The sequence below is a fragment of the Ambystoma mexicanum genome, chromosome 7p (assembly GCF_040938575.1).
Source record: "Ambystoma mexicanum isolate Mex_15411 chromosome 7p, UKY_AmexF1_1, whole genome shotgun sequence".
Taxonomy (NCBI): domain Eukaryota; kingdom Metazoa; phylum Chordata; class Amphibia; order Caudata; family Ambystomatidae; genus Ambystoma; species Ambystoma mexicanum.
In genome coordinates this window covers 32,298,752-32,321,600 of record NC_090939.1, presented here as the reverse complement: position 1 = coordinate 32,321,600, position 22,849 = coordinate 32,298,752, and the positions used below count along the sequence as shown (strand labels likewise).

Sequence of the window (22,849 nt, the reverse complement as noted above, 5' to 3'; positions counted from 1 at the left end):
AGGGTGTCCCTAATTACGCATACACCAGAATAAAAAACACCCCTCTAGGGAAATGAGGCCAAATGTATATTCTGTAAGGATAACCAGTTTAATCTTACAAAAATGAGGATGGTAGCAAAGGACTCTGCTACCTGAAAGGTCTTCTCCTGTCCCTCTTGCATTCCTTTCTCCTGCCACAGTGGTCCCAGGCAGGAGTTTATATAATCCTGTCTTGCTGTAGTTGCGTCACTGGATACAGGCTATGGCTTCATCCTGCTTCCATACAAGGGATGCTCCAAAGCCTTCTTTTCGTCATTGTCAGCGATTTCTGTCAGGACATGCTGCTCTACATATTGCTACCATAAAAACAGGCACACACTGCAGCCCTGCAGACCCTTACAAACCTTGAGACCTAGCCCTAGGAAAAATTCAATATTAACTTTTTCATTAATTATGTCCATATTTCACTCCTCCTGCTAATGTTATCTGGGCCCTGTAATCTCATTCACACCTTATTTTCATAATCTGTCCCCTTCTGCATTTTGTGCACCAAGCATGTAAATCCCCTATTCTTAGCCTGCATGCGCTCTTGACATACAGTCAGTCACTTTGTGTGCTCTGCTAGTGCTTGCGAACACCACGGAAGCCTGTAGTCAATTTTTAGCCCAAGCCACATTTTTGGCTAGGAGGGGGAGTTTGTATTTACTGTAGGATCCGACATTTTACAAATCTATTCAACTAATAGTGAATTGCACCTTTATATTTAAACAATAACGGCCTTCATTGCCTGCCCATGTCTGTGTATCTGATTTATATCTTATTGAGAGAGCCTTCCCAGTGCCTATAGCACCTAAAAGAAGTCTTGCCTAATTCTAAAGCGCTTGGAGGTGTGGGAAGACCCTAGTTCCTTCCCAACATTCCCCCCTTTCGTTACTTCTACAGTAACACTCATCCCAACCCCACCCAACATCTCTACAACCCCAGAAATATTAGTTTGGATTTTGCTGTTTATTGTATGACAAGGTGTTTTAGATCCCCCCCCCCAATTGATAACATCATCTTTGCACTATTAGGAACTATATTGACACAACATCGGAGACCCAATTGGCATGAGTAGAAGAGGACCACAGGCAACAGTATTTTTACTGCTGCCCCCAGCCATGACGGGACCCTATCAAAGGCAAGCGATAGCCAATCCGTGTTCTGAACTCCACCTTCCTTCTTCATTTGAACATTTAGATTGTGCACTGCCTCGATGACGTGGGATAGTGACCCATTCTCAGCATCCTCCGGGGGTACAAAAGTGCAGCAGCTGCTTCCTAACTTTTTACACACTTCTCCCTCTATGGATGTTAGCAAATCCAACATGTAGCGGTTTTGCAGCGCCATGAGTCTCAGTACACGGAGCTCTATTTTGATGGCGTTCAACCCATTCGGTGTCATTGGCCAGCTGTACTAGCTACCATCAGACTATTTGCACCCACTTGGCGTTAGCAGCTGCTTGTACCCCAGGAACCAGAAAAGATGAAAAGAAAGACTCTGCTGAGCTAAAAAGTCGATAGTCGTAAGGTATTCCTCTGAGCTGTGCAGAAGAGTCTTTCGAGGCATTGTTTGATCTCTTCTTTCTTCCCAGTTGTTGAAAGCATTCTTTTTCTGGCAGCATACCAAATTCTTGTGTGATCTGCAAGTTTCTTCCTGCTTCTTTAGGTGCTGGAGTGGCTGTTGGCAACTTGACAGGCATTTCCTTTCCCTTTCGGTGTTCTTCCGGGATTACTAGTAGCACGGAGTGCAGGGTGGCCAGTGAACACTTTCCCCTCCAGGATCGTGGGAGGTGCAAGTAGGCTTGTCTGCCACAAACCCAGTAGTAATCAATCGCCGCTGCTGTTCTTTTCGTCATATCGGGGATCAAAAGAGTGTGGTTGTACTGTGTGTTTGCGCCAACAGGAACTGTTCCTTCATTGTTAAAACAAAGTTCATAGTCTATGGCTCTATGTATTCCATGTCAGCCCTGTAATGTATTGGGATCATATTTGCGCTCACATATTCTCTACTTGGGCTATTTTTAGTGTACTAGATCAGTCCATCTGCTGGGCACGTCACTGTGGTGCCTTGCCATTTGCTGTTGACATGCAAGTGACCTCCCAAGGAAAAATATGGTGCTAGTAGACACTTGCTGTATTTCGTTCTGCCATTGCATAGCGCTGGGTCTAAATCAATGCTCCTCAACTGCACGCTGTGTGCCTGGAATGTGTCTTTTATCCTACATAGTGCAAGATGCACCAGGCATTGTGTCTCTGTAATTAGGACTGGATGTGGAACTAAAAACCTTAGGAGCCCCTTACGCATGCGGGATAAGTGCATACAAGTAACGGCTTTCATTTATCACATTTCTTCCTGCAGTACGCATATCGAGTACCAGATTTTGGATGATTCTAAATATTAAATATCAGAAATGGTGCCAAAGCCCAACCCCCTATATAAATAATACATCATTCGTACTTCCCATTTTATTCGTTAAGAAAACTTGTAGGGGTGGCCGGCAAAAAAGTGAGACATTGTTTGATTCTTTTTTTATCATAGACTTATTCATACTGAGACATTAGACATACTGTCGACCCCCCACCCCCCTTATATGGGCACCCCAAATAACAGACATACCTTCATCCACTTCAACAACCACGACCAGTGTAGTACAAAACAATATAATACCAAAAAAGCATAATGCATAATTCCTAGAACAAGTTACTTTTGAATGGATTGTGTCCTCCCACGTATTCCTCATCTATGATATTCGTATCTCTACAGCTTCACTGCTTGGTAATTTTATTTTCGGCAGAGGGCGCTGTGCACAAGGTCGTGGTGTTGATGTCCCTCGACGGTCTCCGTAGCGTTTCGACGTCACCAGTCGTATAAGTAGCTTGTGCCGCGCCCGTTGGCTTCAGTTCCGTTTTTTCGATAGCTTCGCAATCGAGTTATCGGCGTGCTTCATATTTTCTTCAGAGAAAATGCCATCTTCTTCTACCCCTTCCACTCCTAAAACAGGGTTTAAAAAGTGTCAACTGTGGTTCCTAAATGTCGATCACTGACCCTCACTGTGTCTGCCTTTGGTGCTTGGGTTCGCACAATCGGACCGACGACTATGGCTACTGTCAGTCGATGACAGAGAAAGCTCTTTGCGAACGAAAAGGTAAACTGGCGGTGGGGCGGGAAGCTTCGAGGGCCTCTTCGAAGGACGCTTCTAAGAAGCATAGAAAGTCTGGCGACACTGATAGGCATAAACACTTGGAGATCTCGATCTAGGAGTAGATCGAGACCTTCTTCTTCTTCTTCTTCTAAGAAGATGAAGAGGAGACATAGATCTCCTTTCTCTTCGTCAGACACATCTACCGAGATAGTAAGATGTCCGACTAAGTCAGATTCCTCTAGGAAATGGGTAGAGTTTAGAGAACACATGATGAAGGTCTTTGAGAATGCGGCCCGAGCCCCTCTGAGAAACCTTGTGAGAGCCAGACCCCGGTTGCTCCCTTGGACATCGCAGGAGAGTCAGCAACTACTAAGGCCAAGTCCAGTAGTAAGGCGGAAACTCGACAATCTCAACCCGATGTTAAAACGTCGAAGTTTCCTTGAGATTCGAGTGATTCCCCGGTATCGGCTAGAAAGCATAAACTTTCGAAGCACTCGATGAGTTCATCGGCACCAAAATACCTCGACGCCGAATGAGATATTGGCTCCATTATCGAAGGCTTCATCAACGATTTCGAAGAATCCTTCGATCCCCTTGAGGCAAATTCCGGAACAGGAAAAAAGGTATACACCTTTATCCAAATCAGACTTATTAAAGTCCATGTCCTCTATTTTTGAGGAAGAAAGTGTCTCAGAGGAAGACATTTCTCCATTTGGAGTAAAATTTGGTACTAGAAACGTGCCAGAGGAATTGATTGACCATTAGTCAAGAATGAGTGACCTGTGCGACACCCTTCACTCTGCCAGTGGCATTGACACGTCACCAGAGTAGGATTTTCAAAAACCTGATCCTGCAGAACATGCAGATTCCGGGTACATGATCTTGATGAACAGGGTTGCTGACTATATGGGTTTACCAACCTTTGAACAAGATGATATGACTGATTATCCTGGACCAGGGCCCCCAAAAGGACCCAGTTCTTCCGTTTCATACAGCTCTTCAAAGAACAGTGGTTGCAAATTGGGAGGCTCCTAAGTCTGTTGCAGCAGTCAATAAAGACTTTCCCAAAAAATATAGGCCATTAAGCTGTGACCCTGATTATCTGAGTAAACACCCTACGCCGGAGAGTCTAGTGGTACAAGCTGCTACTTCCACGAGGCATTCAGCTTACCCATCTATTCCCCCAGATAGAGAGGATAAAAAGGTGGACGCTTGGGCTCGCAAGGTATTTACCTCGGGCAGTATGGCCCTTAAGTCAGCAAATGTTACCTGTACCCTGGCCAGGTTCACTCTTACCATGTGGGATTGCGTAAAGGCAGCTGAAAGAAAGGGAGGGCTTTCTGAATATTGTGAAAGATGGTAAGGAGGCAATGGGGGAATGTCTCCAATCTGGACTGGATACTGTTGACAGCATCAGCAGATCCATGGCTGCAAGCACAGTACTGCGCAGATTTGCGTGGTTGAGGAAGTCGGGTTTGCAACAGACGTGCAAGCCAGGCTACTCAACATGCCCTTCGACGGCTCGAGGCTGTTCGGCAGTAAAGCTGATGAGATCTTAGAAAAACTGCTGACCTCCAAGGTGGTAGCTAAGTGGCTTAGCGCCTCTATGCAACAGCCTCAAACACCTTATTCGGGCTCATCATCCTGAAGAGGTTGTTCTTTTCAATACTACTCCTCATTTGGTAAAGGAAGAGGACAGGCTGCACAGAAAGGTACAAGAAATTTCCCTCATAGTGGACGAGGAAGAGGTGCGAAATCAGCCTCAACAGCAGCATCTTTGCCCTCAGCCGATCCTGCACCCGCCTCCAAATCTCTCTGAGACCTTAGCACACAAGACCCCGGTGGGAGGCAGAATCTCACAGTATCTGAACGAATGGTGGGGCATTACTTCAGATGCTTGGGCACTGGAAACAGTAGCTCAAGGTTACTGCCTTCCCTTCCTAAAAAGGCCTCAGGACCATCCACCGGGAACCAATTCTGTCAAAATTCCAGACCCGCTCCTTATGCAGGAAATTGTAATCCTGCTATTTAAACAATAACTGCCGTCTTCAATGTCTGCCCATGTCCTTCTTCAGTGCCTTTCCATGTCTTTTATATGATTATATGGGATATGGGAGGGATGGTGGGAAGACCCTAGTTCCTTCCCAACAAGAGGAAGATGCACATTAGATCCTATTGGACCCTGTTCTTTGGTGGGATCAAGAGCTTTACTTTTCCTGATTGGATTCTATTCTGTGCCATAGAGCGTTATCGGGGGCTTCCTCCCCTCCCCCCCCCGCCCACCCCTGAGTTTCACGCTCACATGGTGAGGGCGAAAGGAGTTTGTGACCTCTCAAAGGCATGTTTCACTGATGGGTGGCAAATTGGTGCCCCCTGTATGCTTTCTGTAAGCAAACCTTGTTTCACACTAGGATGCGCTTCTTGACCAAGTGGTTATAAAAAACATTATTGGATAGGCTTCTCTTTGCATGCCACAGCCTAGTTTTGATTTTCTACGTTGCTTTACATGTATTTGGAGGGAAGCAGACATGGAAGTAAGGAAAGTGAAGTCACCATAGTGACTACTGTTCTTAGTCCGCAGCACCCTTTCCTGCATACAACCCTCCAGACCGTCGCACTCGTAAGTGTCCTCTTTATTGAGACCAGCAAACTGAGACCCCTGCTTCTATTCTACCAGAATGGAGCTCCCTCACTCAATATACCATAGACCATACACATATATTCCGACTACCCCCTGATGTGGGGCACATCAAGGGCTTTCTCTGAGGGGTCCTAGCATGTCCTGGGTAATTGATGATGGAGGAAGGTGCTTTGACAAAACATTGTGCATGTGATCAAAGCAATCATGGTGGTAGTAATGCCTTTGCCATATCTATGACAGGTAATTTCCACATCTGTGCTGCTTTGGAAAATGTTCATCAGAGCGCGTCCTGCGTCGATACGTTGTCCCTCGAGGGCCTCTGTCGAGAGTCGACGTCACCGGATGTTATATATAGGACGCACGGTGCCCATAGCCTCAGTTCTGTTTTTCCGCAAACGTGTTTGCTTCGGAATCTCGGCACGCTCGATTCTTTCTTCTTGAACGATGTCTTCCTCTTCTACTACTACCCCAAAGTCGGGCTTTAAGAAATATTGGGACTGCGGTTAGAAGATGTCCATCACGGACCCGCATGACATCTGCCTCTGGTGCCTCGGCGAAAGCCACGCCACCGACGACTGCCAGTACCTGACGTCTAAGGCCTTGTCTAAGGTAGGTAGGGTGTCTAAGCCCCGTAAATCGGAGTCCGCTGGGCTTTCGACCGATGACTCGACCGGTGACTCTCCGTGTCGGCGAAAATCCAGGGGGTCTCGGTCTAGGAGTGGTTCCCGCCATTCCTCTGCCTCATCGAGGCATTCTAGGAAGCACCGTCCCCAGTCGCCGTCGGAGGAGGACTCCGACAGACGGTTGACTTGTCCCACCAAGTCTTCGTCGCCGGCCGAATGGGATGCATTCCGCCAGCAGATGATAGCGATTTTCGAATCGCAAGGCACAGTTCCGGCCGCGCCTTTGAAAGGAGCGGCAGGGGAACAGGCTAGGTCCACCACTCCATGCCTTCGGGCTCGGGCGGTTGGCGCGATCATCGGGAGCCATCGAGGTCCCGCTCGGACAAGGGTGATCGCCATAGCCGTGCCAGATCCAGCTCCCGGTCCTCGACGCCATCGCGACCATCGAAACCTGTGAAGCCTTCGAAGAAGGCGTCGACGCCATCAGCGCCGTGTCCATCGAAGGACTCTCTTGGGGCTCCGCTCTCGAAGAAGTCGTCAGCGCCGATTTCCTCGACGCAGTTTGTGGAGGATTCGCCAGAGGTGCCCCTGAGGGCTGTGGAACCTCTGAGGAAGGCTAGCAGTAAGTCTGTGAGGCCTGTTCTTGAGCCCTATTCTGTTCCTCCTCCTAGATTGGACTTTTTCCAACCTTTACAGGAGATTTCAGAGGTTGAGGAACTGTCTGATGAGTAGATGGCCTTGCCTGTGCCTCATGATGTCCCTGATGATCTTTTGTCTGGGCATAGTCAGATGGAGGAACTCCGTCAGTCATTGCATGACGCTAGTGGCCTTGACACCTCTCCGAAGGTGGAGTTTGGCCGACCTGAGCCTGGGGCGCATGCGGATTCCTCCTATCGGTATCTCATGGCAAGGGTGACAGAATACTTGGGGTGGTCTGCTCCACCTGTTCAGTTTGCTCAGGATGATCTGACTGACATCCTGGATCAAGGTCCGCCCACTGACCCGTTGTTGCTGTTTCACATGGCTTTGCAAAGAAGGGTGGCAGCGGCTTAGACTGCTCCGGAGAGTCTGCTGGCAGTTAATAAGTCTCTTCTGAAAAAATGCCGCCCATCCAGTAGTGACCCCTGCTACTTATCGACGCACCCTACTCCGGAGAGTTTGGTGGTGCAGGCGGCTACGGCCTCCTCGAAGCAGGCTGCGTACCCTACCATCCCTCCGGATAGGGACGACAAGCGCTTTGACGATTGCGCGAAGAAAGTGCTTTCATCTGGGGCTATGGCTTTAAAGGCTGCCAACTCCGTTTGTGCCTTGGCAAGATTCACTCACACTCTGTAGAATTGTTTCTTTGGCGGCTGAACATATTCCCGAAGGGGAGGAACGGGATGGTTTTCTTGCCCTCGTGCAGGATGGCAAGGATGCCATGTGTGAATCCGTTCAGTCTGGTCTGGATGTGGCAGACTGTGTCAGCCGGTCCATGGCAGCGAGCACTGTGATGCGCAGGTTTGCGTGGTTGCGGAAGTCTGGGTTTGCTCCTGATGTACAGCCCTGGCTTCTCAACATGCCCTTTGATGGTGACCATCTTTTTGGCAGCAAGGCTGACGAGAGCCTTGAGAGGTTGCAGACCTCCAAAGCTGCAGCAAAGTCATTGAGCGCTGCAGTACGTCAACCTCTGGCTTTTCGTCCTAGGGGACAGCAATGGAGGGGAGGTTCTTTTCGATACTACTCATCCTTTGGTAGATCGAGAGGAGCTGCCAGTCAAAGGGGCCAACGTAGAAGTACCAGAGGTGGAAAACAGGGTACTCGAGGTGCCACAGCCGCTCGGGCAGTTGCCTCTTTGCCCTCAGACTGCCGCAGCTGCTTCAGCTCAGTCATGAGGCCATGTCCCATGGTTCGCCGGTTGGGGGAAGGCTGGCGCAGCATCTTGTAGAATGGCGTGACATTACTTCAGATGTGTGGGTTCTGGAGATCATAGTCCACGGCTACTGTCTTCCCTTCCGGCAGATGCCTCATGACAATCCACCGGGGAAGCTATCTTTGAAGCGTCCGGATCTGCTCCTTGCGCAGGAAATCCTATCCCTGCTGGAGAAAGGCGCCATAGAACTGGTGCCTGTAGCGGAGAGGAACAAGGATGGTATTCCCTTTTTTTTTTATCCTGAAGAAAGACGAGGGATTGAGACCCATCATGGACTCGTGTTGGTTGAACAAGCTCCTCAGGAAGGACAAGTCCCCCTCGAGGGACAACTGATCGATGCCATCGACGCAGGATGCCCTCTGCCGAAAATTTTCCAAAGCAGCACAGCTGTGGACATTTCCTGTCATAGATGTGGAATACGTCGGAAGAACATCCCACTGAAAGAACGTTACCAGCTATGGTAAGTAACTCGTTTGTTCCTGCCTTCTCTGCGCCTCTGGGGTACAACTCGACTTACCTGACATCCTAAAACTGTGGCTGTGCCTACAGACTTCATCCCGTTTATTCCTTGGAACTTTTGAACTCCTGTAAAACTCATTAAAAAACAAATGTGATTTGCAAACGACATGGAGGATTAACAATCAAAGAGGAGAACATTTCATGAGTACAGATATCCTAATCCAAGAAAGAATTGAGGAGAGACATGCATATAGGCAGACCATCAGGGCCAAGTTTATCAAGTGCGGGAAAGCAAAAAGAAAGACTCCCCATCCCTACCCTTCACACCACCTGCAGTAAAGTGCATACAGATCAATTCACACCAGGAAGTCTGCGCCTGCCAACAGCTGTGCACCTAACTCACGATGGTGAGTAACATTTTCACTGTTGTGGGATCAAGGCACAGTGGTCATCAGTTAATAAATGGTATAAAGGGGTCCCAAATCCATCTATATTTAAATGTCTGGGTAGCAGTGATTTTGTCATTTCTTTTCTTCTTTACATAGCGCATATATACCGAATCTTAGCCCCGCTGCTGCATGCAGGTTGCCTCTGCCTTTTTCCAATTATGGGCAATGGGGAGTTTGGCTGCCGCTAGCATATGGTTAGATAATGTAGTGTGTGGAGCTCCGAGGATATACATGGCTTGCTTGTCCATGTCTCCCATTGGACCACCATGGGGTGTAGGGGAAGTTGAATACCTTCGATCCTCAATCAGGCTAGTGATGGCCGTCCAGAAGGGTTTAATTATTGGACACTGCCACCATATATAGATCATGGAGCAGACCTCCTGGCAACTCCTGTAACGGAGGAGGGGCGAGTTTGGGATACATTTTGTGCAGCTTATCCTGGATGAGATGCCAGCGGTAGAGGATTTTGTAAGAGTTCTCCATAATTGTAGTGCAGACGGATGTTTGGGTTGCCCTTTTCCATATGGTTTCCGAAGAGCTAAGTGTAATCGCGTGCCAGTTTGTTCGCCCGTTGCCCCTATAGTTTATTGTATCGCCCACGTTTCTTTCTGTTAATATTTATATTTATTAGAGATTTTGTGTCAGAGGTTGAATAATATTCATTTTTCAAAGAGTGTCAGTACGCTGCTGCCCGCTTTTTAATCTCCGGATGAGATTACCAATGTCTTAGCTGCATGTACTGGAATCGAGGTGCACTTTTTTCGTATAATTGACCCAGCTCATGCAGGCCGCCCTGCATCCACTTTGTAAAACTTAGTTGGCAGCCCTGGCCTGAAGTTCAGGTTGTGGAAGATTGGCATGGGAGAACAATGGGTGTTGATTTTGAATCTACGCACTGCAGTACCCCAATAGGACAAGCTTATCAGGGTGGAGGGCTGCAGGGAGTGCTGTAGTGGTCAGCTATTGAACGGCAATCACGAGAGAGAAGCTAGTGAGAGCTCTACGTTCGATTGTTCAAACCTCTGCCATCTTTTGTGTACCTGTGCGTCGGTAAAGTCAAATATCGCTGAAGCTTGTGCTGCTAGTAAGTAGCTGTGTACACTCGGCATAGCTATTCCTCCCTGTTGCTTTGAGTGCGTCATCTTTTTCCTGGCCAGTTGGGGGGCTGGGGGGAGGGGGGGCTGCATGGGGTTTTCCGTTGCCAGATAAAGTGGTGCTCTTCCAGTGGTCAAGATCTTAAAATTGTTTTCTAAGGCCTGGGAAATTGTGGCTGAAGAGTGTCATTAGAAGGCGTGAGATACGTTCCCAGGTATTCTTCTGTTTCCCATCTGAAGTGCCGCATTTCTTTAAAGGGCATAGCTATGTTAAGCGCTGACGATTTAGTGTAGTTAATAGCACAGCCTGAACTTCATCTAAATGAAGGTCATTCCGTGATTATCGCTGGGAGCGTAGATGAAGGTTTGTCATCATGAAGATGATCTCATTGTTGAATAGGGCTAGCTTGTGTGTGGTCCACCCCTGGAATCAGAAGTTTGCGCAAGATTTTACTGGCCAGCGGATCGAGGGATAAAGCAAATGGTGTGAAAAGGACACCCTTGGCGTGTTCCCTGGTAGATGGGGGTCGGGGAGGGGGTGGGATCGTGTCGGTTAGCCTCTGATTCATTCTGATGGATGTGTTTGGACGGCTATCGAAGGCTTTAATTGTGTCAATTGTCAGCAGTTTTTTTATTACTCCAGTCCACAGCATTGACCACCCTGCGAATAGTGTCGGTTTGGCGGTCAACAGTGAATCCGGATTGCGTAAGATCAGCCTATCAGTTGGGTGGAGAATTTATTTTGTAGAAGGTTCTAGAGAACCCGTTGGGACTTGGGGATTTGCCAGAGCAGAGCAATTTAATGGCCGGCAAGATCTCCTCTGTTTCGATAGGGTGCTTTAGCTAATCTTCTGAAAATACAGTGAGGGACAATTGATTGGGATTGAGCTGTTGCTGTCGTGTATCTACATTATCTGTCTTAAGCTGCGAGGTGTAATATTACGAATTAGTTTTCAGCTTGGTTGCTTTGTCTGAGCGAATGCCTGCCCAGGGGCCTTTAAACTTTGAATGTGATTCGCAATCTCTCAAACTCTTTTAAAGGGTACTTCCTTGGTACCTACTTGTTCATTGACATTTTGTCTGGGTCGTTCGTGTGACCCCAGAGATTTAAGCCTTTTAACTGGACTTTTAGCTTGAACCGCTAATTATAAATGTATTTGTAAAGTTCTACATTAAACTCCTGCTTATAGAAGTGTCTTGCTAGTGTGTTTCACTTGTGGCTACTTTTTATATCCGTGTATTGGTTAGGAGTGTTTTAAGAACGTATTGTCTGGTGCTATTGGACTAATTGTATTTCACATTTTGGTTTGGTTGTCCTCTGGGATTTGGTACTGGGGTTTTAGCCCTTTTTCCCTCTAGGTGCTGTATTTAATGTATGGCGTGCATTTGTATAATTTATTACGTACCGTTATAGAAATGTATTGATACTTTTTTCGGCTTGGTATTTTGGGGTCCTGATTTTGATTTCATAATTGTATGTTTATTGTCCAAGATTTCCTTTTCTTCTGAGCCCTGGAGTTGCAAGCTACTAGTCACTCATCACTTAAATTCTACACATACACAAGCTGCCCATTATTTTACATGCCAAGAGTTACTTACAATCAATGTATGTGTTGCAACATAAGTACCTATGTTATTTTAAACACAGAAATGTATTTTCCTTGTCTTTAATACCTCAGTGAATGATAACTACATTGTTACCTCTAGAAGAAAAGTTTACTCCTGTGTTCCGAAAATAGGGAGTAATGGTCCCACCTCAAATCTTTTCTGGCCTCTTGAGTAATAAACTGGGCTAATGTTTCGAAGGTCACTGAGCGTGATTGGAATATCGAGGTTATCCAGTGTGAAGGGCTGCAATATTGCTATGTCCGAGTAGTGTCAGGAGTCCATTTGATTGCATGGTCGAGTAATAACCAGAGGCCCTAGTATCACACTGTATAGTGCTGTTTAGCTGTCACCTGGAGTACTACCAGTTCTGTAGGCTGCATATCATGAAAGGTAATTGGATACCATTAAGCCGAGCACTACCAAAAGGCAAGAGTGTATTCCATAAGCAATGGAAGGACTTGATGGGGCTCTAAACAAATGTGCAAGGTACTGAATGCAGTGTCTTTCAGCAGAGGTGTGCTCCTAGAACTAGAGTGCCGAAGTAGTGCTAGAGGGAAACTATTTATAGCTGTTCGTGAGCAATGGGACCCCCTGAACTCATCGGAGGAATGGATGACTCGAACAATATGGCCATAGGAATAGTATCTTGGAAAAAGCAAATGTAAAGCTGGAAACCACGGATAATGATCTGTTTTCAAATAGCCTTGAATGGGGCAGGCTTGATGCACCTTTATGCAATGAAATTGTTTTTGCTTTGCTTCTGGTCATATCCGGTTTCTTCTTTTGAGGTTGATGGGGTCCATGAGTTGGTTGTTTTTGCATAGTGGTAAACATTGTACCAGGCGGTTACCCTGGTGTCTGGAACAAAGCTTCCTATTGCATACTCTGCTGTGTCCCACTTTGAAATAATGTGCATTTTAGCTTTCCTTTAAAGCGAAGAGCTGCTTAGGAATCCTGTTGGAACTAGTACTGATGCCAAACCTTTGTTTCTCTTGGCCAGGTCAATGTCTAAACTCCGCCCCCATGCCGGGATTTACACCTGCAAGGACTGTCCATCACTCTGGAAGACATCTTCTGTTAGGTCACCATCCAGAACTACTGCTCAACAAAGCTTTTATCCATTGTTGAGCCACTTCAAACGTTCAAAATAGGCGAGCGACTTCCTAAGTGGGAGGGTGAAGCTGGAGCAGATATGGACACAGAGTCCACATACTCGGGCTATTCCTATTACTCTGGACACTCCAAGAAAGGACATCGACAAGGGTAAGACAATTGAGAAGAGAGTCCCGTGAGGCAACGGAAGGATGGGCCTGTTGCTAAAAACAGATGTCTTGTAAATGTATGAGCACTGCTGCTGCTGTCTGTGATTTCCTCCTGCTGTGCGAGAGATACTTATGCTGATCTTCTTTCAGGTAGAGATGAGCTTGTACTGCTGCTGCAGGATTTAGAGAAAAAAACTCATCATTGATTAGCAAACAGACCCATTCGATTATCAATCGTGTACTAATATTGTTAATGTCACCAGAAGTTATTTGTACTGCATATATGAAATGAGCAAAAATACAGCATTTTGCGTACAGCTGGAACACGACATCAGTCATAACAGTTAGGATTTGCACATTCATTAATATTCAGCTAGACCTGCCAGTCTGGTAACTTTACCTATTTAACCTATAAGAGAAATGCACTCGACCCATAGCAACAGATGACAACAAATGCAATATCTGTAAAATGGTGCATGTCACTACAAACCCGCTTTATGGTTGGCACACTGCTGCCACCGAGAGGCCAGCTATGCATAGTGAAACTTTTATTTGACATTTACTGCAAAGAAAGTACATGTTAAATAAAGGTTTCAAACATCCCTTGCAAATGGTGCTCACCCTAAATAAAATCTACTCTACTCTACTATGCGAGTGGGCAAAATGACTTTGCGAGCCGGGAATGAGTGTCTGTAAAATGTAAAGGGTTGCATTAAGGGACATAAATAGATCTAATAATAAAAAAGCTCTGAAAACAGTCTGGACCGCTGTCGCCTTAAGGTGCTAATATATAATCCAATCCTAATTAGAAAGCACATTGATCCCTGGATGCTTACTACGGTGTATGGTAGTGCAGTAGATCTGTAGATGTAGCAACTGGATGGAACTAATGATCACTACTTTGCGTAAACATTTAGTTAGCTTTGTGTATGCATTATGTAAGAGGAAAGAAACTAGGAGAATACGCAGAGTGGATGGCGTAGCAAGCAGAGAACTGGGCAAACTAGGTGTAATATTGTAGATTGTGGTCATCTCGCTTTCAGGGCAGCTGGTATAAAGCAAAAGGCTGATGCAATAGAAAGTGAATGAGTATGGTATCCGCTCATGGGTCGAGCAGCAATTGCACAGATGTATGCAACCAGCAATTTACACAACTAGGTTTGCTATTAAAAGCTTTTGATTGTGTGATCATGCACATTTTCAAAACTGTTCACTTGTCAATATGATACATCTTCATCAACAAAATTCAATATATTAGATTTAGATACGCCAACCTAATCTTTACTGTAATGCATGGAGACAATGCAGTGTTTTACAGTGTTAATACTATAATTATGCTTTATGTAACAACTTAACTTTTTAAGAATGGAATTGCATGACGGTCTTTTAAAAATATATAAAGTTAACACATACAGGTCTTTGCCAGACAGGATATAGTTGGCTTAATACAAGTATCACTAAAACGATCATCCCGATTAATTCTGGTTTGCAATTATTTGAAAAAGAAAAATGCAATTTCTCCAGCATGGGGTCTGGCATGGATTCACATGCTCATGAATATTCCCCGTCGTCAGGCTGGGAATCCTCGGTAAAGAAAAATCAGTATCAGTTTTGTTTCTGATCTGTCTTTCGTAGTAGTAACCAATCACTGATCTCTGCGTCATACTGACCACAGCCAATGACTGCCATCTCCCTAAGCCCCGCCTCTGGCAGCCATCTTCAGATTTTTACCGCACGTTCAAGTGTTGGGATCCTCGTGCTATTGCTCTCGAGCTTTAGTTCCTTTTTCGTGCTTTTTCTTAGGAAAATGTTCTCTTTTTTGGTCAAAAGAGCCTCAAGCTCCACCGTTTCTTTATCCGATCAACGGGGAACCGTGTCGGATTCTTCTACACCCCTCAAGGGTGAAGATTTCGTCGAGCTACGCTTTTGGAGGACTCCAGAAGTTTTTCTGGCCCATCTAGATCATGGCCCAGGAAAGGGAAGCTCGACGCCCGGAAAGCTGTTCAGGGTCTGCCCTGGATGCCAACTTCAGAATGTCTTTAAGGAGGACGAACACTCCCTTTGCCTCTACTGCCTGCATGAGGACAAGATGCACGTGGAGAAGGACTGTGCGTTTTGCGGCAATATGTCGGAGCGGACCATGAAGGACCGCCATCTGCGTCTCGCCAACTGGCTGGAAGGGAAGAGCCCGTCAGGCAAGAAGAAGAAGTCCGAGCGGTCGTCTAAGACCTTTGAGGGCGCCCTGGCGACGGGGGTCCAACAGAAGGCCAAGCACAGCGAGCCCGCTGGCACCGGGAGCGCCGAACGGTCGGGCTCTACTGGCGCCAGGCAGGGCGCATCCTCCCCGGCGCCATCAACCACGAGCCAACGCTCTGGCTCGGGTAAGAGGAAGGCCGAGCACCCGGCGAAGCTCCTGGAGAGATCCCGGTCGAGTTCGAAGGCCCCATCAGAGGGGGAGTGAGGCGGTGACCCTAACCCCAAGGAGAAGGCGGTGAGCGCACCTAAGGTCGTGAAAGCCTTGATCCACCCGGCCAAGGCCTCTATCGAGACAGTCGCGGCAGCCCTGGCTCAGCCTGTGGAGGCTACACCAGTGGTGGCGACCTCGGGGCCCAGAGTCTCCCTGCCACCGCAGAGGGAGTCCTCTTTCATGCCCATCGACAGGACCCCCGTGAAACCTCCGACGGAGAAGGAAAAGGGGGGGCAGGAGCTCGTCGTGGATTCGGCCTCAACCTCTGAGGAGGAGCTGATCGAAGTCTTAAGCCACGGCGTTGGCGTGGAAGAAGACCAGCCCGTCGGGAGGGACCCCGACGTGGGAGACGACAAGAACGTCGAGGGTGCCGACGGGGGTCCTGACCGCTTGCCGGAATCCCCTCAACCAGTGCCGCAAGACAACTCGGCAGCCATTTTGTTGGCTATACAGTCCTTATGCTCGGAGATAAGGACGAGATTGCCATTACCACCAACGGAGGAACCGCTCCCGATGGGGGACCCGGAGCCAGGCCCCTCTGGGAGCCCTCCTCCTAAGAGAAGGAGGATTCATCCTCCACCTCCTTTTCAACCATCGCGCCCTGCTCAGCCCTCCTCCCCGTCCACGACCCGTGGGGATGATACGGGGACTGACACGGCCGCGACGGGTACAGACGACGAGGTTTTACGACTAGGATCTCCCGTCGTCACCTCCTCCCCGGGCTTCCCCCACCCGACGAGATTGGATCGTTTCATGCCATGATCACCAGGGCATCCAAGCTTTACCAGCTCTGTCAGGAAGAGAAGAAGAAGGAAGGTTTCCTTTATCAACGGTGTGAGTCCAAGAGGAAGACGGTCCTCGCTGTACCTCTACTGGACGATATCTGGGATGAGGGTCTCGGCCTCCTCAAGAACCCATCCACAACGCCTGCGAGAAGGGATCGGTAGGAGAAGAAGTACCGGGTCCCGGACGCGGCCCCCTTGTGCCTTCGGGCACAGCCGACCCCGGACTCGGTCGTCTCCGCGGCGGCCAGGAAGAAAGCGGGGGGGGGGCCTCGGCCTCTACGTCAACCTCCCCGCCACACGGCGAGGGAAAGAAATTGAACACGATGGGACGCAGAGTCATCTCATCGGCAGCGACGACGATTAAGGCTGCCAACGCCTTGGCTATCGTAGCCCGCTACGACAGGGAGTTGTGGTACAAAATCGCCCCCCTGCTGGACTTCTTACCAGACGACAAGAGGACGGAGGCCCCAGAGATCTTGCAGGAAGGAGAAGTGGCGTCGGACCACGCGATTACAATAGCGACGGACATCGCTGACACTGGATTTCGCCAGTTGGGCAACGGCGTGTGCCTTAGACGGCGTGGATGGCTCAAGGCAACTGACTTCCGTCAGGACGTGCAGACCAGAGTCTTGGACATGCCGTTCGACGGGAACAACCTGTTTGGGAAAACAGTGGACGATTCCCTACAAGCCATCAAGACGGACACGGAGACGGCCCGGGCTCTTGGTGTTCTCCAGCAACGACGGCCGCCCTTTCGGAGTGGTGGAGGCAAGCAGGGTGCCTCCAAAGGTTCCGGCGGCGGATTTTCCACCTATCGTCAAGCGGCTCGTTCGTCGTCACAGGAAGCCTACAGGGGACGAGGCAAGTCGGGCGGACCCCGCCGTCGTCGCCAAGGAGGACAACGCGGCAAAGCCTCGTCTAAGCAGGACTGAACCGGCCGTGGGGTCGGGCCCCCACCAAAGCACCCCTGTGGGAGGCTGGCTGGCGAGCTTCATCAGCGTGTGGGAGTCCATCTCCACTGACCGTTGGGTGCTGGACGCCCTGGCCCAGGGTCACGCGCTTGAGTTTCTAAAGAAGTACCCGCACGTCCCCCCCGTGGCCAGGAAGGAACATCACGTCCCTCAACTTCTCTTGTAGGTAAAGGCGATGCTCAAGAAATGCGCCATCGAGCTCGTCCCAAAGAGGCTTCGGGGCTCCGGAGTTTACTCAAGATACTTCCTCGTGAAGAAGACGGGAGGATGGCGTCCCATGCTGGACCTACGATGACTGAACAAATTCATCAAGGCACAGAAGTTCCGGATGGTCACCCTCCAGCACGTCCTGGGTCAACTGGAGGAGGGCGATTTCCTGTCGTCGTTGGATTTGGAGGATGCCTACTTCCATATCCCCATCCTAAAGGGACACCGTAAGTTTCTCAGATTCGTGGTCCAAGGGCGTCACTACCAGTTTAGAGCCCTTCCCTTCGGATTGAGGTCGGCACCCAGGGTGTTCACCAAGTGCCTCGCACCGGTGGTGGCGCGGCTGCGCCTGGAGGGGATCCACGTCTACCCCTACCTGGAGGACTGGCTCATATGAGCAAAGACAAAGGAGCTCGCCGCGGAGCACACGGCGAGGACCCTCCAACTACTCACGGACCTGGGATTCTCCATAAAATACGCCAAGTCCCACCTGGTGCCCGCGCAAGACGCACTGTTTTTGGGAGCGAAGCTTGACACAGTGGCGCTTCTGGCCTCTCCGTCGGAGGAAAGGACGAGGGCCATCTTGGGCAAGGTGCAGCGGATGCTGGTTGCGGACGCGGCCAGGGTGAGGTCCATCAAGTCCCTCCTCGGAATAATGTCTTCTTGCATTTATCTCATCCGCCTGTGCAGGCTTCGGATGCGCCCGTTACAGGAGTTCCTGGACGCTCGCTGGATCCAGACGATGGGCAGCTTCGAGGACAGGATCACACTCGACGAGAGCTTCCGACGAGCGATCCGGTGGTGGGGCACCCACGCGCCTCTGACAGCGGGCATGGACTTCCAGACCCCGGGCCACCAGAAGACAGTGACCACGGATGCCTCCCTGGAAGGGTGGGGAAGCGCACACCGAAAATCTGCACGCGAGGGGCCTTTGGCTGCCGACCGAGAAGTCCCTCCATATCAACGTCCTGGAACTCCGTGCAGTGTCTTGGGCCCTCAGGTCCTTTCTTCCGTCCCTCAAGGGCAAGGTGGTGAGGATCTTCACCGACAACACCACTACCATGTTCTACATCAGGAAGCAGGGCGGTACCAGATCCCCAGCCCTGTCCAAGGAGGCGCAGGAGCTGTGGCATTTGGCCATCGCCCAAGGGATGTTTCTGGTGCCGTTTCATCTGGCAGCAATAAAAAACACCATCGCCGACTCGCTCAGCAGAGAGCTGCGCTCGTGCCACCAGTGGGAACTACGACAGGATCTAGTGGACCGCCTCTTCCGACGGTGGGGCACACCCCAGATCGATCTGTTCACGACGGCGACGAACTCCAAGTGCCGGAGGTTCGCCAGCAGGTTTCCCCAGCCGAGGAGCATGGGCGATGCTTTCTCGTTCCCCTGTGAGGGCCTGTTCCTATATGGGTTCCCTCCTTTGCCGCTGCTGATCCGGCTCATCAACCAGCTCAAGAGGTCACGGTGCAGGATGATCCTCGTCGCACCTGCGTGGCCGAGGCAGATATGGTTCCCGGACCTTCTGGACTTGTCAGCGTCCCCGTCAATCAAGCTGCCAGTGGACACGGATCTTCTCTCCAGGGAAGGAGGTGCCATCCTCCATCACGACCCCAAGTCGCTGAACTTGCAGGCCTAGCTCCTGCAGCGTTAGAGTTTGGAGGCTACGACATACAGGCCGACTGCAGGGAGGTTCTTGCAAAGGCCAGGGCGTCCTCAACTCTTAAATACTACGGACACAAATGGAAGAGGTTCTCTGTCTGGTGCCACGCACAGAAGATTAACCCTCTACGGATAACGGCTCCTCAAGTACTGCCGTACCTGCTGACGCTGGCCAAGGCTGGACTGGTGCACGCTTCCATCAAGATTCATCTTGCTGCCATCTCCCGATACACCAGAACCACGGGACGGACGTCTTTGTGGTCTCATTGTCTGGTGAAAGAATTCATGAAGGGACTGTTCAGATCGTTCCCCGGCCCCGGCGTGGGAGCTCAACGTGGTGCTGACCAAGCTCATGGGACCTCCGTTCGAGCCTATGCACTGAGCTCCGTTGAAATTCTTGTCGTGGAAAACAGCGTTTCTTGTGCCCATCACCTCCGCACGACGGGTGGGAGAGATCCAGGCCCTTTCCTGCAAGCCCCCGTACTTGACTTTTCACGACACGAGGGTAGTGCTCAGGACGCTTCCCTCCTTCATGCCCAAGGTGCCGTCGGACTTCCACCTCAACGAACCCTTGGTGTTGCCTGTTTTCTTCCCGTCGCCTTCGTCGCCGGCTGAAAGGACTTTGCACTCGATGGATGTGGCTAGAGCGCTGAAGTTCTACGTGGACCGCACGAAGAGTTTTCGGAAGACATCACAACTTTTTGTGAACTTTGGACCTGTCAATCGGGGGAAGGCTCTCTCGAAGGCTTCCATTTCCAGATGGCTCTCCGGCTGTATCATGTACTGTCATAGGTTGGCAAACCGACTGCTGCCTGGCCGTCCGAGAGCCCATTCCACCAGAGCGATGGCAGCTACCACGGCGTTCCTATCTGGTGTGCCCTTGCTGGACATCTGCAGGGCTGCTACTTGGAGGTCGACCCACACCTTCACGAAATTCTACTGCGTCGATTGGGATTCCAGGGAGGAGTCCAGAGTCGGCCAAGCAGTGCTGCGCAACCTGTTCGCCTAAGGTGAGCCTGGTGAGGAGGTAAGAGATGCTTAATGTTGAGTTGTTGTATTGCTTAATGTTGAGCCTTTTGCCACCTCCCGTGGTTGTGCATGTGTATACTGCTATGTATTCTTTTATTCATGAGCATGTGAATCCATGCCAGACCCCATGCTGGAGAAGGAACAAGTTACTTATCTGTAACTGTTGTTCTCTAGCATGGGTCTGGCATGAATTCACATGCAAACCCTCCCATCTACCCCTCTGCGGCTCTTCACTTGGTCATACTGCCACTTCACGTGCTACCAAATCTGAGGATGGCTGCCAGGGGAGGGGCTTAGGGAGAGGGCAGTCATTGGCTGGGGGCAGTATGACCCAGAGACCAGTGATTGGTTACTACTGAGAAAGACAGATCAGAAACGAAACTGATACTGATTTTTCTTTACCGAGGATTCCCAGCCTGACGACGGGGAATATTCATGAGCATGTGAATCCATGCCAGACCCATGCTGGAGAACAACAGTTACAGGTAAGTAACTTGTTCCTTTTGCCTAGCACTCCCACACAGACCTTTGGCACTTATGAGTAAAGAACATTAGTGCTGCACTTTCTGTCAGGGTTCACACTGATAGCCCCTTGGATCTGGTGCCCCCCCCCAGTCATTGACTCCCATGAGGGCCTTTCAAGCCCCCAGAGCCTCCTGGACTCAGTCCCGGCGCCGTTGGCGCCAGTCTCATGATATGGGATGATTCATGTAGAACTACGTACCCAGTCTAGGCAGGACTGGACCTTTGTTTCCTCAGGGTGTGGCTGAGGGACTATTCTGTTCCAGAACAGGGAGTGGTAAAGGGACTACTTTACCTGGGACTACTTGCGAGGCTATTTAAGCCACACCCTGCATTCAGAACACGCTTTGCGTTATTCTGCACTCCTGCAGCGTAACGCTCACGGTGTCTGTTCTGTTCCTAAACTTCTAGCGCCACGCCCGTCCTGGACTCTAACCATCGGCATCTGGAAGGGAAAAAGACAGAGAAAAATACGAGTCAGCGCAGTGGCGAAACCTTACCTGCAGCAACCTTCACCCGGCAGCATCTTCGGCTTCGTCGGCCGCTCCCGGGCCCTCGCATCAGCCGACTCACTTCGTTCAGGCTGAAGAGCCCTCTCGGGCCCAGTATCCTTCCGGAGCATCTTCGGAGTGTTCCTCCATTCTTCATTCCAGCGCCGCACCGCCTCTGCAAAAGAAGGATAGCGCACAGAAGGAAAAGACTACACTTCAGATAACAGCGCTTCATTCTTGCGCTCCACTTAACTGTAATACATCTGCTCGGCGTGCCAAGTCCTTCCGACTCCCCATGCATAATCCATTCGAAGCCACGCCTGAAAAGAGAGAAAGACACTGATTAAAGGAGTTGGGGCAATATAACGACTCAAAGACTTATACCAAGCAGTCATTGGCATAGAGACTTACCTGTTCGTCCAAGCTCTCTGCGACTCAGCATTCGCTCTTCGGATCAGTGAAGTAACTCGATCCTGGAAGACATTTTCGCACCCCTGCCAGATTGCAGGACGGAGGGCCTGCCTTACAAAACTACAAGGTGAGAGCAAGCGGAGAAGGGGATCAGATGGTAACATTGAGGGGGTCCAACTCAACTCTCTCCCAGCCGCTAATACCTTATTTTAACCTTGCAGACAACGCCTCGGGAGGGTGGTAACCGGGGAAAAGCCGCAGCAACATCACCAATCACGCATTACCACACCAGCGCAGACATCATTCGTGCAACCACGTGCTACGCCCCCGTGGAGATCAGGTGAGTGTGACACTTTCTCTCCATTAGCACTTGAAGTGAACAGAGAAAAGGGAGCAACTAGGGCAAGAGAGGAATGCAGTGCTGGCTGTGCTTCGATTGAACATGGAAGCTTAAATAGCTAGCGTTGCTACACAAGTGTCCGTTTGTTTAGCAAACCTACAGAATTGCATAGCATATTGCTATGTGACACTTCTAATTTTATGCCTTGTTGTATACTTCTACATTCCAGTCAATATGTTCATAGTTGTTCTTGGGAAGGGGACAGTCAGAGGCTGATGTGTAACAGCAAGATCTGCCCATGCACACAAGGTCTCTTGTGCCTCTCCTCAATGGTTGGTCATTGTTCTTTACCTTGCTATATTTCGTTGGACCGACAATGTCTTTCTTATGAGCTCCTACACTTATGTCTTCTTTGGATTCCGATCCTGCAGTAGGGCTTGGAACTGTGTCTTTGCAAGTGTGGTTCGAAAGTGGAAACGACATTTCTCACCCAAACATTTTGAGGGAGCTGGCTTCGTTAGTTGTCTCCCACGGGGTAAATTCCCATTCTTCAAATAACTCCTTAGTCAGAATTGGCTTCAGACGTGCAAAATAGATGGTAAACTCTCTCCTAGAATAGATTCTGCCCGAAAGGAAAAGGCCTTTTTCCAGGATAGTTAATACAGCTGTTGGGATGGATTTCCAGAATCTACCCTGGGGGTGGATTCGGAGAGGCCAACTTATTATGGTGAACTGGAAACATACTGTAGTCTAGC

General features: G+C 49.6%; 1 protein-coding gene across 3 annotated transcripts in view; it reads left to right on the top strand.

Moving 5' to 3' along the window:
* Positions 1-22,849, top strand: part of VANGL1 (VANGL planar cell polarity protein 1) — a 609,741-nt gene that overhangs the window by 154,358 nt on the left and 432,534 nt on the right. For all 3 annotated transcript variants that reach the window (XM_069635702.1, XM_069635704.1, XM_069635703.1), the window contains exon 2: positions 12,950-13,212. In XM_069635702.1, the coding sequence (XP_069491803.1) occupies positions 13,142-13,212 (71 nt within the window). In that variant the 5' untranslated portion in view covers positions 12,950-13,141. The remainder of the gene's footprint in view (positions 1-12,949; positions 13,213-22,849) is intronic.